This window comes from Manis pentadactyla, chromosome 3, assembly GCF_030020395.1.
Source record: "Manis pentadactyla isolate mManPen7 chromosome 3, mManPen7.hap1, whole genome shotgun sequence".
In the NCBI taxonomy this organism is placed as follows: Eukaryota; Metazoa; Chordata; class Mammalia; order Pholidota; family Manidae; genus Manis; species Manis pentadactyla.
Window position 1 is genome coordinate 215,565,427 of NC_080021.1, and position 17,302 is coordinate 215,582,728.

Here is a 17,302-nt window from a genome sequence, read left to right on the forward strand (position 1 = left end):
AGAACTTTAAATATGCTGACTCATTTAGTCCTCACAACAACCTCATCAGGGAGATACTATTATCATCTCCATTTTCTAGATGGGAAAATGGAAACACAGAGTTCGTAACGTACTCAGGGTCACACAAAAGCAAAGCTGGGATCTGAAGCCAGGCAGGCTAACTCCGGAGTCCAGCTCTTAACTATTGTGCTGGGTGAATCACCTTTTATACTTCTGTGGGGGAGCCCGTTCTGACTGACTTGGTGGGAAAGAACCCAGGAGGTCCTGGCAGAGAGCAGGATGTGGTTTAAGAACTTCCACCAAAGTAGGTGGGGTTTGAGATCCAGCAGAAAGACAAAGAAAGGAGACATTTTCCATATTGTTTACAACAGAGAAAAATTGGAAAGAACCAAAATGTCCAACAAGAGGGGAATGAGTGACTAAGCAATTTTGACATCCTCACTAGGCGAAATGATGATGGGGAGAAACAAGACGAAGAGTTTAGGGTGGGGATTAAGTGAGCATCGGCTGCCACGCACTCAGCCCTTGTCTGTGCCACTCACGGCAAGGAGCACTTCATCTCCATTACCACAATGAATCTGCTCCACGAAATGTCACCCACTTACTAGAGAATGTTACTGAGGTCCAGGCATCTAAGTACTTTAGGTACTGCTGTCCCCATTTGCAGTGAGGAAACCAGGCTCAGAAGGTGAAGCCACTTGTCCACAGAGCTCTCACATAGCTGGTGCATGGTGAGCAGGGTCTGATCAAGCAGGTTGTCCACTGCACAACTCTACGGGGCACCAGTCACACTGTAGTCTAGGGGTTGGAACCCCTGGAGCTGTGCAGTGTCCCACCTGGGCAGCCATACATGTTGTCCCTGGATCTATCTGATCTTAACCTTGGCCTCTTAATCAATAGCCCATCCAAAAAAGAAAATGATATTTATGCCACACCGTAATCGGACTCCCGTGCAAGCTGGATACATGTGGCCAAGGGCCAAAAAGCCCACAAAAAATTAAACAGGTATACTAGCATTGTAGAGGATGTAGGGATAATTTTTTTCCTTTCAAATGTCCTTGAGTGCTGGTCTTTGCTGTTATTGTTCCCTCTTTAAAAAAAAAAAAGAAGAAGAAGAAAAATTGGAGTCCTAGAGCAGCTTTATCTGATACGACTTTCTGTAATGATGAAAATGTTCCCTGACTGTGCTGTCCAGCATGATGGCCACTAGCCCCAGGTGGCTATCGAGCCCTCGAAATGTGGCTAGTGTGACTGAGGAATGGGATTTATATTTGTATTTCCTTTTCATCAGCATGAATATAAATTCAGATGGCTGCGTGTAGCAGGTGGCCCCCACAGTGGACAGTGTGGTGCTGGAAACTGAATCGGTGCTTTTCACGTCACGCTGTGTCACTTGCAGGTTTGCTGTGCTGAAGCCCACGGTTTTTAAACTTGCTGGTGAGGGAGACTGTGCTGCAGATTCCCAGCTGGGCCCAGGCCTACTGAAACAGAGGCCCCTGGGACGGGGTGGAAATGCCTTTTTTAACAAGCTTCCCAGGGAGTTCTGAAGCACATTGTCAGTGGACACCCATTGGAGAAATCTGGAAGATCTGGCATCAGCCCCTCCACTGGGGGCCACCAGGGTGGTGAGGGGGACAGGGTAGGTCCCAGACAAAGACACTGGACAAGCTGCCTTTAGATGTTAGCAGCTCTTCTGGGATGAGTCCCCGTGTGCTGCCCCTCAGGGCACGAGCACAGGACAGCTCGGAGGCCCCACAGGGAGATGGATTATGGCTCACTGTAAGGGAGAATTTTCTAGAGTCAGGGTTGGCTGTTGTTTGAGGGTGTGACTGGGAACACAGGGATGTCACATCTGGCTCCATGCCCAGGCTCCGAGTGTGCACCCTGCTGGTGAGGCTGGATGGAAGACAGACACCCACCCTCCTGACACACAGCAGGGGTCATCAGCCTTAAGGCCACCAGGGCCCACGAGAGCTCAGGTTTGTTCAGGTAGAGAGAAGAGGCTACCTAAGCCACAGAAATCAGAATGTCTTGGCTCCTGGAGTGGTGCTCACCTTGACTGCCCAGCAGGTGTTAGCTCCAGGCTATGAGAGGCTCAGAATCTCTAAAACTGGAAAGGAAAAAATCACACTGGTCCCTGAGCAGCAACTTCACCCTGGTCCAGAAATGGTTAACAAAGACCAGTTTCCGCCAGATAGAAGCCACTTTGGAGATAGACAGAGTAGACACAGGTTCCTGCCTCCTCACAGCCTGGCTGTGTGACCTGGGTCAGTTACCTTACCTCTCTGAGCCCCACGGTCCCTGATTGTAAACAAGGCTTAGTAACAGTGCCTTCCACATTTTAGAGGCAGGACTTTATAACCCAGGGCCAGGCACATAATGAAGTTTAGTACATGGAAGCCAAATATAAGGGTGGGGAAGAGGAGCCCTTCTCTCTCACCAGAGGCCCACACACTGAAGACAGGCCTTGCAGCTTCTCTGAGCTGAGCCTCAGACACGTTTTTCAGCATGCCTGGAACTCACAAGTGGGTCATAAAACCTCCAGCGATGCTTTAAAGGTCATCTTCTCTGGGAGCACAGCATTGTGCCAGGACCAGGGTCGCGGGAGGTCCCGCCAGCCTGGGAAAAGGGGCCAATGGGCATTGGCTTTGTCTGGACTGCACTCTCTGTGGGGGGCTGGCCAGGAGACCCCAAGATGGAACAAGGGCAGAGGGGCAGATCCTTCTGGGGCAAAATAAAACCTCCTGACTTTCCGCTGAGCTGACTTTTTAGGACAGGATTGAGAGAGCGTATGTACTGCCCACCACCCCAAATTGCATGCAAACTTCTGTGTGTGCTTGTGCTTCTCTGGGGAAGGGTCTCTGGAATTCCTCAGATTCCTCAAGGGGTTCATGATCAAAATAGGGGAAGAACTAATGAGCCAGGTTTCATTTGGGACAAATAATGGGATAAGGATCATCTGCATAGGCCCCCACCCCCAGCACATGTGTTTAGCATGTTCTTGGGGGAGCCCTGGGCTGCCCATCCTCTTTTCACCTCCCAGAGAGGGACGAAGAGACTGTCCTGGCCCCAGTGCACAGATGGTGAAACTGAGGGCCCCAGAAGGGCGCTTTGTTGCCCAAGGACAGACAGGGGTCCTCGTTCTCAGATGCTCAGGAGAGGCAGCCGTTTGCTGTCTGGGTGCCCCCCCCCCCCACCAAAGCATGGAATTGCTGGGTCATCCCCAGGGGAACTCAGGAACAGAGAGTGAGCAGAAGGAGGGAAATGTGTGTTCTCGGGGGTCGGACCTCAGAGGACAGATCCTGGGTTCCTACTGCCTTACTGGGAGCCCTTGGCCAAATCCCTGCCCCTCTCTGTGCCTTGGTTTCCCCTTCTGCAAACGCGAGGGGCTTTAGCAGATGATCTGTAACGTCCCTTCAGTGCTGAGTCCTTGAGAAGACAAGAATGACGGGCTCGAGGCCCCAGAGCTGTTGGCAGGTTTGTCTCAGAACCACACCATGGGAAAACGGACCGTCTCTGCTCCGGCCACCAGCCCGCCCCTGACTCCCCGCGGGTGCTGACCCTGGGCTTTGAGAGGCCCAGGAGCCCTCAGCTGGGAGACAAAAGCCCACCCTGGGCCCTGCGCGGCAACGTCACCCCGGTCTTGAACTAGTTAATGCTCCCCTCCAGATACCAGCTCCTTATTAAAATGTAGGTTTTACAATACATTTGGCATTTGGCCACCAACCTTAGATTAAAACCAGACGGGACAGCCACTACCCAAATACTTAGACCAAATTTTGAGCAGAGGGCTGCCCTTTTCCTCCTGAATGACTCTCCGACTCCTCCCACCCTGTACCCCCACTCCAGCCCTGAGCCCCCACTCTCCGGAATGTGGTTCTGGGGTCTCAGGACTGGAAAAGACCACGCTGATCACAGATGTAACCAGAGGATCCTAGAAATTTGAACCCTTGGCTCCTGGAGGGTTAAGGCCAGAGACCCGGAGCCCGAGGGCTGGGGGGATGAGGGGAGATTCTGGGGACCCCAGAGCCTTTGCAATGGTTAGCCTTTGACCTCCTGGTCCTTTTTTGTACCTAAGAATAGGATACAAATGCTGTCCGCCCAATACTTTTGCCCTGCTCCCCCCTGGGCCCAGTGATCTCAGTTTTCAGAGGCTCCGGGGCCTCGGAAGAAGTTTTGGCCTGGCCCTGGCTTCCCCAGTGGGCCCACTGCAGCAGCCCCACATGGAGATGTTCGGTCCCAAGAACCCCACCCCGTGGCTGCTCTCTTACTGAGGGCTTCTCCAGAGACCCCGGCCCAGAGTGGCTTTGGGGCTTCTGGCCATGCTGAGCCGCCACCAGGGCCTAGACACACCCCCTCTGCTGAGTGCCTTCCTGCCCAGCATCCCCTCCGGCATTCATGGGATTGCCTTTCCTTGCCACTGGCTGCCAACCCCAGTGTCTCTCTCCTCCTCCCCACTTTGCTGTGCTCTCTGTTATGGAATAGTCTTACTGAGACACAGGTCCCATGCCACACAGCTCACCTATTTAAGGCATCCACGCCAGTGGTTTATAGTATATTCCATGCGCAATCATCACAATTTTAGAACATCTACATCTACATCACCCCAAAAAGAAACCCTGCTCCCTTTTGTCATCCTGCCCAATCCAACCACCGCCTCCCCTGACCCCCAGGCAGCTACTAATCTGTTTTCTGTCTCTGTAGATTTACCTGTTCTGGACATTTCATGTGAGTGGAACCATATATTATGCAGCTTTTTGTGACTTCTTTCATTTAGCACCATGTTTTAAAATGTTTCCCTTTGTGTTTTTAAACACAAATAATGCTTTTAAAGGCTCCATCCATGCAGTAACATGGATCAGGACTTCGTTGCTTTTTACAGTTTAATAATATTCCACTGTGGGATAGACTCCATTATGTTTACACATTCATACAGTTGGTGGGCGTTTGAGTTGTTTCCACTCTTTGGCCATTTTGAGTACTGCTTCTATGAATTTCATTTGCAGGCAAATTTTGGGATGAACATATGTTTCATTTCTCTTGAGTACACACCTAGGAGGGGAATTGCTGAGTCATATGGTAATTCGGTAACATTTGGAAGAACCACCAAACTGTTTCCAAAGTGTCTGCCCCACATAACACTCCCACCAGCGGTGTATGAGGGCTCCGATTTCTCCACATTCTTGTCCACACTTGTTATTATCTGTCTTGTGTTTTTAGCCAGCCTAGTTAGTGGCTGTGAACTGGTGCTTCTTTGTGGCTTTGGTTTACTTTTCCCTAGTGGCTAATGATGCTGGAGCTTCCTTTCATGTGCTTGCCCTTTATGTATCTTCTTTGGGGAAAAAAATGTCTATTCAGATCCTTTGCTCATTTTTAAATTGGATTATTAGTCTTTATTGTTGATTTGAAAGAGTTCTTAATATTTTGTAAATACAAACCCCTTACCAAATATACAGTTTGTAAATATCTTTCCCATTTTGTGGTTTGTCTTTTCACTTTCTTGATGGTGTTCACCAAAGTTTTCATCCTGATGAAGTCTGAGTTATCTTTTGTCTTTAATCGCTTGTGCTTTCGGTGTCACATCTAAGAAACCGTTGTCTGGCCCCTTTGATAAAAGGGGACTGGCTTTGGAAGCTGAGACTTTCCACCCTTTTCTAGAATGAGGCATTCCTTCATTTATATAATCATTCATTTGGAAATAGCTTTGAACCCAAGCTTCTTGCCTGGTACTCAGGATACAGCAGGGACAAGGCAACCACGGTCGCTGCCTTCCTAGAGTTTAGAGTTGAATGGGGGAGACAGGTATGAGGCAGACAACTGAAACAGAGGAATGGCTTAATTACAGATGTGCGGGAGAGGAGAGGGTCCAGCCCAGGAGCTTGTAACAAGGAGACCTGGCCTGGCCTGGGGGCTGGGAAAGCTTCTCAGGGCAGGGAATTTAGGCTTAGACTAAAGAATGGGTGAGCATTAGCCAGGCACAAGAGGTCTCGTGCTCCACACAGACAGAATAGCATGTACAAAGTCCCTGGGGTGGGTAAGAGCAAGCGCTATCTAGTATGGCAGATAAGCCCCTCCACTGGGGTTTCCTGGGCATCCATTGGCCCCATGGAAGTGTTTGCAACACACCGTGTCCTTTGTGCACGTAAGGGAGAGGCTCCAGACCCCAGAGAGACCCAGGTGCACGGCTGTTTCCTCCAGGGCTCTGCCAAGGTCCCTAGGGGACATGTAGGAGCCTCCCTCAGACTCCCCCAGACTCCAGGTTTAGCCCAAGCCTGCTGAGACCTCCTCATAGCCACACTGGTCACTGTCCTGGGGCTGGGAGGGGTGCAGGTGCAGTAGTCCCAGGCTGTTCATTCATTCTTTTATTCAACACTCAGAAAATATTCATGAAGAATTTATCTTGGGCCAGGCCCTGTGATAAGTCCCAGGGACACAGAGCACAGTGAGTCCCAGTCCCTGCCAGAAGAATGGCCACACGTTTACCCTACCATGTCACAGAGCGGTGATGGGGGTCCAGGATGGCTTGCCGGAGAGGGCAGTGCTGTGCTGAGACCTGAAGGTAAGCCCAGAGAGAAAGAAGTTGCAAGCCGAGGAACAGTATGGGTGGGGTCCACAGGCGGGAAAGTGTGCGTGTCAGCTGTGAGCAGTGACCTCGAGGCGGCTGCGAATCTGGGACAGCAGCCCTGAAGGCTCCTGAGGCCCAGGCCTTGGCTCCACCCACCAGGGGGTGGCCTGGACAGCCCCAAAGAGCCAGAAAGGCCCTCAAGAGAAAGGCTCCATCCTGCCATTTGTTCTCCATCAGGTTTTCCTGGGACTGGGCAGGGGCAGGGCTACCTCGTCCCTCCATTATCCCTGGCAAACGGCTACAAGGACTGTGGCAAGATATGCAGGCCTGGGGTTTGCGGTAGCTGTGTAACTCCGGGTAGGTCCTGGCCCCTGTGTGGGCCTAAATCCGTCTTCTCTGGAAGGCAGAAGCAGCCCTGCCCTCCACTCTTGAGGTTACTGGGGGCCCCCAGGGAGGTGATGCTGGGAAGTCGGCCTGTGTGATCGCACCAGAGGACCCCAGCCCCTCCTTTGTGCCTTAGTCCTGGTCCCTGGGTGCCCAGGACTGGCTGGCTTGGCTGGAGATGAAACCAGTTCATCTCCTACCGCTTCGGTCTGCGGCTGGGGTGGGGCTGGCCACCTGGGGAAGCCCCCGGAAGCCGGAGCGCCCCTCTCCAGAGGGCTCCAGGAACCACGTTTCTTTTTCTCCTTCCTCCTCCTACCTGTCCTTCCTTCCTTTCTTCCTTCAGATGCTGTTGGCCCAACCCTGGCCCTGCCCTTGCAGGTCTCTTAGGCTGGGCAAGCTGCCCACCTCCCCTCCTAGAAGCCGCCTGCCCTGCGTGCCGCTCCCAGCCCCCTTGGCCCGCACGCCTGGAACTCCAGCACGTACCCCAGCTCCAGAAATGCTTCTGTTGCCTTCAGCACCCTCCTCCCAGGTGCTCCACACACCCTAAGCCCCTGGAGAGACCCTCAGAAGCCCACTGCAGGAGGCCGCGGCGGGGTGGTGGGTACTCAGGGCCGGCTGCCCATGCCAAGGTGCCTAAGAGCCTGGGCTCTTTGCCAGTCTGCAGGTTCAAATCCCAGCTCCGGCTTTCACTAGCCACGTGGCTTTGGCCCATGTGTGCCTTAGATTCCTCCTCTGTAAATTCGGGCTAGGAGCCCCCCTCGTCGGGTTGTCATGAGGTTAATGAGGGAGTTCCTGTTATTCCCATTTCAGTGCGATTCCTGAGGCTGGGAGCTGTTAAAGAGTTTGCCCGAGATCCTAACCCAGGACCTCCCGCCTCGCTAGCCACTAGCCCGTCCTGCCTGTCATTTCTCATCTGAGTTGGTGAGAGGCTCCCCCTCGAGCGTCTCCTCGCGGCCCTCCTGTCCTCAGAGATACGGCCTCTGCACCAGCTAAGGACCCAGTTTGCAGCACTCCTCTCTGAGCGCTTCTCCCTGGGGTCCTTCGGTGGAATCCACGTCTCCACCAGGAGACCTTGGCGGGGTGTCGTGGGGGCGAAGCTGAAGCCTTGCCCGGCCTCTCCACACCCCCACCTCCACTTCCTTCCTCAGACTTCCCTGGCCGTAAATATTTCTGCAGCTCCGAAGCTCCTTTGACCAAGGCCCAGTGTTAATTTGTTAAATCCACATCAAGGTCCTGGGGACCCGTTGTTTATTTTTGTGAACGTGTTGGCAGAGATCACATTAGGCGTGGGGGGCTGGTGGGGAGCGGGGCGGCTTATTCGGTCAGAATAAATGCTAATTAATAAAAGTTATTTATTTGGGTTGGAGCTCACTGCTGCCCCGGGGTCAGGCCCAAACTGACTATTTGAAGCAAAAACAAACAGAGAATGTCTCTCAACAGCTTGAGAAAGGCAGAAACGAAGAGAGGCTGCGTTTATTTGTCTTATGAAGAATTTGCAGTTAATTCCCTCCAGACTATTTAGACCCTTAAATTACACGGAATAAGAAAAACCATGGGTGCAGGGAAGAGAAGCCAGGAACACTTGATCATCTGGCTGAGAGCGGAGTTTTTAAATGTCTTTGGCCCACAGTCAGCCAAATAAATGGTATGTGTGAAATAATTTAATGGCAGAAAACGGTGCACCAGCCTTTTTTTTTTTTTTGGAATGTAATCGGGGACAAAGTAATTTTGGTTTAAAGGGAGAAACAGTGCAGTAGGCCTTCCCCATCTGAACACATTTATCTCTCCCCCTATCCAGCCTCTCAGAACAGCCTCTAAACAGCCAGTGTTGAGGGAGGCAGTTTCAGGCTTTATTTTTAATCCTAGAGAAAAGCAGAACTTTGATGGAACAAAAGGAAGCTTTGGGCACAGCCTGACTCGACAGAGCCGGCCCCAGCGCTCCCTGGCCTGAGGCTTAGTAAGTTTTTATTTATTTTCCAAATGCTTTAAGTCCAGGCATGGAGCCCCCAGAGGGACACACACGCCCACCACAATCCATTTATCAGGAGATGATTCAGGAACTTACGGTCACAAATATCCCCCACATCCTCTGGGAAGCAGAGGCCAAGAGCCCTGGCTGAGTCCAAAGTTCACCTCCAAGGAGCTGCCCGCATCTCGTCTGCCTCTGCCCGCAGCAGGGCCCGCAGACCCATCTTTCTACCGTGTGCTGGGGTCAGAGGGCCAGAGGGCCAAGAGGAAGATATTTCTCTTCCAGCATGAAGCGGGTGGCACACAAGCAGCAATGCCAAGGGCAGCGACCATTTATCAAGCAATTACTATGCTCTCGGCACCACTGCGTTAAACTCAGCTCCTCCCAGGACCTTGCGTGCCCTTGGGCAAGCCCCTGTTCCTCACAGCTCCCAGAGGTGAGGCCTTCCTTTACAACAGAGATGCTCTGGGGAGTACTTCCCACAGCTGGGATGGCGATTAGTAGGCTGGAGGCCCCTCTCCGAGGTGCCTCCCAAGCGGGGACTGAGGGCGTGACAGATCCCGGTGCGACCTTCCTAGGAGCCAGGTAGGCAAAGGAGGCCTTCGCAGCCTCCCCGGCTGATCCCTCTGCCAACGTGGACTGCCAACCTTGGGCAAGCCACTCTCAGGGCGTCAGTTTCCCTGTGTGTAAAGTGGGTCAACGCCTCGTGGGGGGCAGCGGAAGCCTATGGAAAGCTTGGCACCACTCCTGGCCCGGACCAACTTTTGTTGGGCGAATCCCACCAGAGCAGCTGAGAAGCGAGCCCAGGAGCGGGCTGGCCCTGGACCACCACGGAGAACAGCTGGTGTGGGGTGAGGGGGTCTCGGATTGTTGGGGGTTTGGCGATAAATGCCTTTGTGTCAGGGTTTCACCACACAGTTTAACAGGCCAAAGAGTGGAGTTTCTTCCAGTGCCCACTTGGCGGAGCGAAAGCTGCAAAAACGGTTTTCATTTAAATGCCCTCAGTTTTGAATTGTTCAGAAACTTTCCGAAAAAGTCTCCTTTTTTGGCTGAAATGCCTCCTGTGTTGGGTGTGTGCCCAAGCTGCGTTGCATGAAGGGGGCCGGAAATCGACTCTGCAAGCACTGGTGTTCCAGAAGCTTCCTTCCCTGCTTTTGGGCTATTGATCACAAGCTGGTTTTCAGCACACGGGCCCTCATTTCGGTTTAAGGTTTCTCTCTGCTTAACGGTTGGGGCTTGGGGTGGAGAGACATTCACAGGCACCAGACATTCTCATCCATCCTCGCCTTTTCTTGGAGGAAAGGGGTGAGGAGTGAAGGCTGAAGCCCATCCGGGAGCCGAGACCCGCCCGCATGAGGCCATCCAGTTCCCGCCACTGCCGCCCCACCCCCATAAGTATTTCTCAAAGGGAAAAAGTACTGAACAGAAACTCCGGTCATCCCTCCAAACCAGCTTTCTCAGGCTCAGCACGATGAACACTGTGATAATTCTCCCATGTGCGGGCCTGTCCTGGGTACTGAAGGATATTTGGCTGCACCCACAGCCTCTGCTCATTCGATCCTAGTTGCACCCTCCTCCCAACCCTGTCCTGACAATCAAAAGTGTCTCCAGACACGGCCGGATGTCCCTTGGAGGCAACATTGCCCTCATTTGAGACCCACTGGTCCAAACCCAGCTGTAAAGGCGGTTTTCCCAGGTGCCCTCCCTGATCCTGCTTGGTGAACCTCGCCCCCACCCCTCCATTCTCCCCAAACAAACATCTGCCAGGTTTATGGAACAATTTAGCCTCCAATTGAGTTAGGTGGTTGCTTAAGAGTCAGGAAACTGCTAAACTGGGAACTTGCTTAAAAGCAGGGATTAAGTGGAATCCATCACGGGACCTAGAATGTTCTAGATGTTCAGCTGAACAAATGCCCGGCATTATGCAAAGACATAGGATGTTTTAAAGTGAATGTGTAACTGGGGAAGCAAATATAAGATATGAACTAAAATCTAAAAGGTTGACAATATGCTCTGCTAGCCAAACTGCACACATAGACCTTCCCATACACTGCTGGTGGGAAGCCTTGTGGGGGATTTGGCCACATCTAGTGTTTTACGCATTGGCCCAACAAGCCCATCTAGGAATCGATCCCAAATATGCACTGGCGAAAAAAGAAAATCCTCTTTGCCCCAGGTTATTCACTGTGGCATTCTTTTGATTGCAAAAGATGAGAAACACACCAAGAGCCCATCATTAGGGCTCCAGTTGAATAAACCGCAGTAAAATGCTCCAGAACCGTGAAAAGGGACACCCATGATTTCTATGCACTGGGTGGGGGCTTCCCCGGGATATACTGCTAAGTAGAAAAAAGTGAAGTACAGAACAGAACATGGTATGTTACTTTTTTAATACAGGAGGAGGAGAAAATCTTACATATAATTTTTATTTGCAAAAAGCAATGCTGGAAGGATAAAGAAAAAACTAGTTTAAAAAAAATGGGTTCCTATGGGTCGAGGAAGGGAGTAAGAGGGAAAATAGAGTGGAAAATAATAAAAATAAACAGGGTTAGGGTGGTTGTACCGAGAAGGAATGGTATTATTAAATAAAGACAGGCGAGCTGAAGCACCAGTGTGTTCAGCATGACCTCATGCTTGTAAATATTTTTAAATGCAAGTTTGTAATCTTGTAAAGCCAGGGGAGTGGAGTTGGGGAGAGGGGAGTATTTTGTTTTACTCTTTACCCTTCTCTGGTTGAATCTGTTACTGTAATAAGAGTCATACTACTTTGTTATTAAATTATACATGTTTAGTAAGAAAATCAGCTACGTGGGGAGTGCTGAAGTGGGCAGCTTCATTCCTAAGGGCCAGAGGAGCACGCTGGAGGGCAGAGGGTCCACGTGGACTCCAGGGGTCAGGGAGAACCCCCTGGAGGAGTGAGCAGTCAGCGGGGCCCTGGGGATCACAGGGCTGGCAGTCCTGCCCCTGGATAAAATTTAAATGTGGGAATAGTAGCTGAACACCCCCAAACTTCTCCCAAGAGACAGGATGGACCCGAGGGTGACAGTCATTGGCCCCATGCCTTCCCCACAGTTGTGCTGGGCATTCTTACCTGAGCTGCTAGCTCTGCAGCACAGGCCGGCACAGAGCGATAGCCTCCCCTCCGTTCTTTCACACCTGTGACGCCTTGCCTCAGATGCCTTCCCTCCCTTCCTCTGGTCTGGTTGGAAAACTCTTTTTCATCCTTCAAAACCCGGTTCAACCATCACCTCTCCTGAGGAGCCTCCCCAGGACATCTCACCGCGGTGCACCAGGGCTGAGTGTGCTCCTGTGCCCTGGCATAGCCCTTACCCTGTGGAACTAGAGGCCTTATGCTGCGGCCTGCCTCCCCTGCTGATGAATCCATCTGGTTCATTTCTCCCCAGTATCCAGCACAGTCTCTGGTACCTAGTAGGTGCCCAGGTTGCTGAAAGATGCCCTTTTGCATTTTGGGCCCTCCGGAAGCTGTTCTGAGCAGTGCCAGACTGGTGGTTCAAATCCCTCCTCCACCATTACTTGCTGAACCCCCCTTCCTTCTCCCTCTGTAAGCTGGGGGTGATGAGAATGGCAGCCAACGTCTACAGGACTCCTGTGAGCCTCCAGTGATCTGTGGACACTAAAGAGCCTGCGTGCTGAGGCCCCTCAGAACTGTCATCCCTCTGCTCATTGTTATGCATATTATATCAACAACAAATATTGATGGAGACTTTACTGCGCCCCAGAGCCTGGGCCAGATGCTGAGGACACGCGGGTGTCTTCTGGGCCCTCACTGACCAGGTCAGTTGCCCTGTGGCAGCAGGTGCCTGTTCCACCCCCTGCCCAGCTCCACAGGATAGGGATCTAACTGCTTTTGTTCACCATTATATTCCCCATTGGGCCCTAGCACTGTGCCCGCCACATAGCAGGTGCCCAGCAAATAGTGTTGGAAAATGAATGGATGAATGAAGGAGTACGTTAAAGGGACATGCTCCTGTTCTTGGGGCTGCAGCATCTTTCTGCAGCGGGAGACAAACACAAGCAACGCGCTTGCTGTAAATTGCTGAGCTGGTCTGAGGGTGACCGCGCTGGCCCCTCCCTAGCAGGAGCGGCCTGGCCGGCAGGGGGCGCGGCAAACACCGTGCACCGCCCGCCGCGTTGCTGACCCTCGCGCCCCTCCGCAGGTGAGTGTCCCAGCCCGGGGCGTGGCGGCGCTGCCAAGCGGAAGAAGAAGCAGCGGCGGAACCGCACCACGTTCAACAGCAGCCAGCTGCAGGCGCTGGAGCGCGTGTTCGAGCGCACGCACTACCCCGACGCCTTCGTGCGCGAGGAGCTTGCCCGGCGTGTCAACCTGAGCGAGGCGCGCGTCCAGGTGAGCGCTGCCCATCCGTGGGCCCCCCGGGGGAGCGTGCAGCCCCCATTCACCCAGGGTTATGGAGTTGCCCAAGAGAGGTGTTTAAAAGCAGGCGCATCTGACGCCTGGAGGGCTGAGGTCCAGCCCAAGACCTGCCACTTACTGGCTGTGTGACCTTGAGCAAGTTACTTAACTTCTCTGTTTTGGGTGCCCATAAAATGAGAATTATGTGAGTCTTTTTTTTGCTTTTTTAAAAATGAAGGTATCATTGATATACACTTTAATGAAGGTTTCACAATAAAACAATGTGGTTATTCCATTCACCCTCATTATCGAGTCCCCCTCCATACCCCACTGCAGTCACTGTCCATCAGTATAGTAAAATGCCACAGAGTATGTGAGTCTATTTTATAGAGTTATTATGAGAATTAAAGGAGTTGATATGTTTGTAAGGTGCTCAGAGCAGGGCCTGACAACAGAGTTATGATAAATAAAAGTCGTTGTAAAGAGCTAAGTGCTACTGCGTGCCAGCTCCATGCACGATGCTCAGCATGCCCCCTCTAATTACAACCTCACAGCGGCCAAGTGCTCATTTTGTCCTTCCTTCACCCCTTCCCTTGCCCGTTCTCCAACACATAGTTACCCAGCTGCAGGCACCATTTATCACCCCCATTTTACAGGTGAGGAAAGTGAGCCTCAGAGAAGTGAGGCTGCCAGTCCAGAGCTGGTGGCAGAGCAGGCACACACCAGGTCCAAAGGACTTGGGTCTCCTTGGCACCCACGGCACCCCGCTCAACACGGTTTTCCCACCTCCAGGTCTGGTTTCAGAACCGCCGGGCCAAGTTCCGCCGAAATGAGCGGGCCATGCTGGCCAATCGCTCCGCCTCGCTGCTCAAGTCCTACAGCCAGGAGGCCGCCATCGAGCAGCCCGTGGCTCCCCGGCCCACTGCCTTGAGTCCAGATTATCTCTCCTGGACAGCCTCGTCCCCCTACAGGTGAGAGCGGGAGCCCCTCCAGGTTGAGAGGGGGCAGCAGCCGCGTGAGCCCACAGGGCCTTTTGGGGCCTTCTTTGAGGATCTGAAGAGAGCTGTGAACGGTGCCCAGGTATGCCTTGGACCTGGCATCCACCAAGCAGCTTGTGGGCAAATGTGCGCTTGTGTGCTCACCAGTCTATGCATGTATGTGTTATAAGAGTATCCGTGTGCATTGCATGCCTGTGAGCATGCACGCACAGGAGTGTGTGTCACTTCCACACCAGTGTGTGCACGTGGAGTGTATTACACATATGTGTGCACATGAATGTAAGCATGTGTGTGAATGTGTGGAGGGGCAGGAACACAAGGCCTGTCTAGAGGGGGGGCAAGGAACCCACATCGCCCCAAGGAAGCCGACAACCTGCAGGAAGATTCTTGGCTGGCACAAGAGCCCAGCGAGACACTGAGGCTGAGACGACTGAGGGAATGGCCTTCTTGTCCTGGGGGCCTGGCTGGGGTCCAGAGCCAAGTTCTGGAGCATTTTGCCATGATCAAAGCTGGAAAAAGGTAGCAGGACAGGAAGGAAGAGGGAGGCGATGCTAGAGGGTTCCGTCTCTGTATCTGACAACTCCAGGGGGCGCCACCCACCCCATGGTCTGTGTGAGCAGCTCTGCTGGCGCCATGAGCTTGGGGGAGGTGAGATCCAGCAGGTTGGCCTGTGGGGTCGGAGCCCTAGTGACGCCCACGTTGGCTTCCCAGCTCTCCTGATTCCCTCCCTGGCCTGTCCTGAGAGGGGGCAGGAGGTGACCAAGAGGCATCTTTACAAACAGGCGGATGTTCCTTCCACCTCCGTCCTGCCATGAGCCACCCCCATAGCAGGCCCTGCTCTCAGCAAGCTCCTGGTCCTGGCCCAGCCAGGCATGCCAGTGCCAACTGTGGGCGCTTCTGACTCCTCCCCAAGTCCTGCAGCCCCAGGCCACTCCCACCCCTAGGGGAAGGGTTTCCAGGAAAGCAAGCCCAGGAGGGGAGGCAGGGGCACCAGAGGCCGGAGTCCGGGACTGGCGGCCGGAAGCAGCCAGCTCTAGGCAGCACAGCAGAGCACCAACATGCCCTTGTGTCCTGTCACCCCCCAGCACAGTGCCGCCCTACAGCCCTGGAGGCTCAGGTGCCGCAACCCCAGGAGTCAACATGGCCAACAGCATCGCCAGCCTCCGTCTCAAGGCCAAGGAGTTCAGCCTGCACCACAGCCAGGTGCCCACGGTGAACTGACGGCCGGCCCCGCCAGGATCTGGCTGCCTCCCGACCTGACAACAGGAGAAAGGGCAGATATGCAGGGAAGTGACCTTCTCCTGTCCCCTGTCCCCAGGACAGGCTGGTTGGGCTCTCCTGGCCCCTCTGCAGCCCAGACTCCTGGGCCTGAGAGGCTGCTGGCATGCCTGGAACCTGGCTCAGCGCCTCACCCACGGCCGCGCGAGGCTCCAGCCTGTGACCCTCGGAAGGTCTGGGCTAGAGGTGGAGCAGGAGCTCCCCAAGGACCACACTTACTTTGTGTATTAAAACCAAAAAGCTTTTGTCTCTAAGAAATAAAAAGTTTTTAAGCCCAAAAGGTTGCGGGAGGGCGGATAAGGGCAGCAAACCAATGAAGGTGCAGCCTGTGGGGCCTGCTCTGGCTGGAGCGGTCCTGGGGCTTTGCCCTGGGCCTGGCTCAGGCCAGCAGCCCCGGCATGGCCAGCCACCCTCATAGCTGCGCCTGCTTCTGTATGAAGTCCTTTGTCACCCCGCAGAGCCCCAGGGATGCCGAGTAGGGTAGGAGGACAGGGACCTGCCCTGGACCCCATGGACACTCAGTTGTTTGGGGAAGACCCTTCTGTGTTATTCTGGGCAGGACTGCTTCCCGTGGGCAGCGAGTGTCTCCTCTGCCCTGTGGCAGGAGGCAGGGTGGTGGCTATGGATTCCTGGACTGCCAGGTGGTGTGTGGCAGATACTGGAGTTAAATCCTTGTCTCTGGGCATACAGGTGTGGGACCCCTCTGCGTATTTGACTGTGGAGGGGCCTGGACAAATGGCCCAGAAAGTGGGGTTCCCAGGTGGGCTTACGGGACAGAGGAGTGGTCCTAGTAGCCAAGGCCACCAGGAGACCTTCTCCCCAGTCCTCAACCCACCCTTTTGCAGAAAACGGGGGTAACAGAGGACACGTGCCACCACCCAATGATATCATAAGGCACCTGCAGAGAACTGTGGGGCGAGACTGGTCTGAAGCTAGCCCCCTCTGCGTGGCCGCATGCCATGCCTTCTGATGGGCACACCCTCCAGGGAAGATAAGAGATCACTTCTGCTAAAAGTAAGCTCAGTCAGCCCCCAGGAAGTAGGACAGCATCCCCGGCCCCCAGTGTGTGAGATGATCAGCCTTCGGGAGGGGCAGCCTCAGTGGAGTCAAGAGGCTGGACCTCTGCCTGTCTGCCCCGCCCACCCCCCATCAAAGTGTCCCCAGAGTACCAGCCATCCCACCCCCAGCCTACATCTAGAGGACCTGGAACAGGTCAAAGCCACATGACAAGTCTTGCACAAGGGTGGTCCCCATTTTTTGTTGTAGAAGTTATGGTTACCATACCCATGAGTGGGGTGGGGACCCCTCCCAACTCTCTAATTCACCCCGATATTCCTCCCCTGCTCCACTTGGAATTCCACCATGAAAATGGGGTTCTTGTGGGTTGAGCTTTGCCCCTTTCAGATGTGCAAACTTGCCTGGGACACTCACTGTGACTTCTTGTGGCTGGACGGTTGGGACTCTGGTCACAGGAGAGTGTGGGGCCCCGGGAAGGCGGAGGGAGGCACAGGCTCCCCTGAAGGCATGGGGAGGGCGCTGTGCTGCTGTCCTGAGCTGGCCCAGGCCCACCTGCCCACCGGGGCCAGAGCATGGGGCAGACCTGGGCCCTGGTTGGAGGCTGGGGGTGGTGCAGCCAGAGCTGTGTTTTTTTCTGTTTGGCTTCTGCCTTGGATAAGTGATTTCTGGGCCCCCATTCACCATTCATTCACTGAACAATATCATGAAACATTTGCTGT

General features: G+C 53.7%; 1 protein-coding gene and 1 long non-coding RNA gene across 2 annotated transcripts in view; both read left to right on the forward strand.

Moving 5' to 3' along the window:
• Window positions 1–15,846, forward strand: part of PRRX2 (paired related homeobox 2) — a 42,806-nt gene extending 26,960 nt beyond the window's left edge. The window contains exons 2-4 of the mRNA XM_036913618.2: window positions 13,097–13,284; window positions 14,083–14,261; window positions 15,374–15,846. Coding sequence (XP_036769513.1) covers window positions 13,097–13,284; window positions 14,083–14,261; window positions 15,374–15,509 — 503 coding nt within the window. The 3' untranslated portion in view covers window positions 15,510–15,846. The remainder of the gene's footprint in view (window positions 1–13,096; window positions 13,285–14,082; window positions 14,262–15,373) is intronic.
• Window positions 3,256–8,224, forward strand: LOC130683054 (uncharacterized). The gene is made up of 3 exons (XR_008996663.1): window positions 3,256–6,034; window positions 6,346–6,559; window positions 7,293–8,224. It is a non-coding gene; the product is annotated as an uncharacterized LOC130683054 (long non-coding RNA).
• Window positions 15,847–17,302: the final 1,456 nt, after the last annotated feature.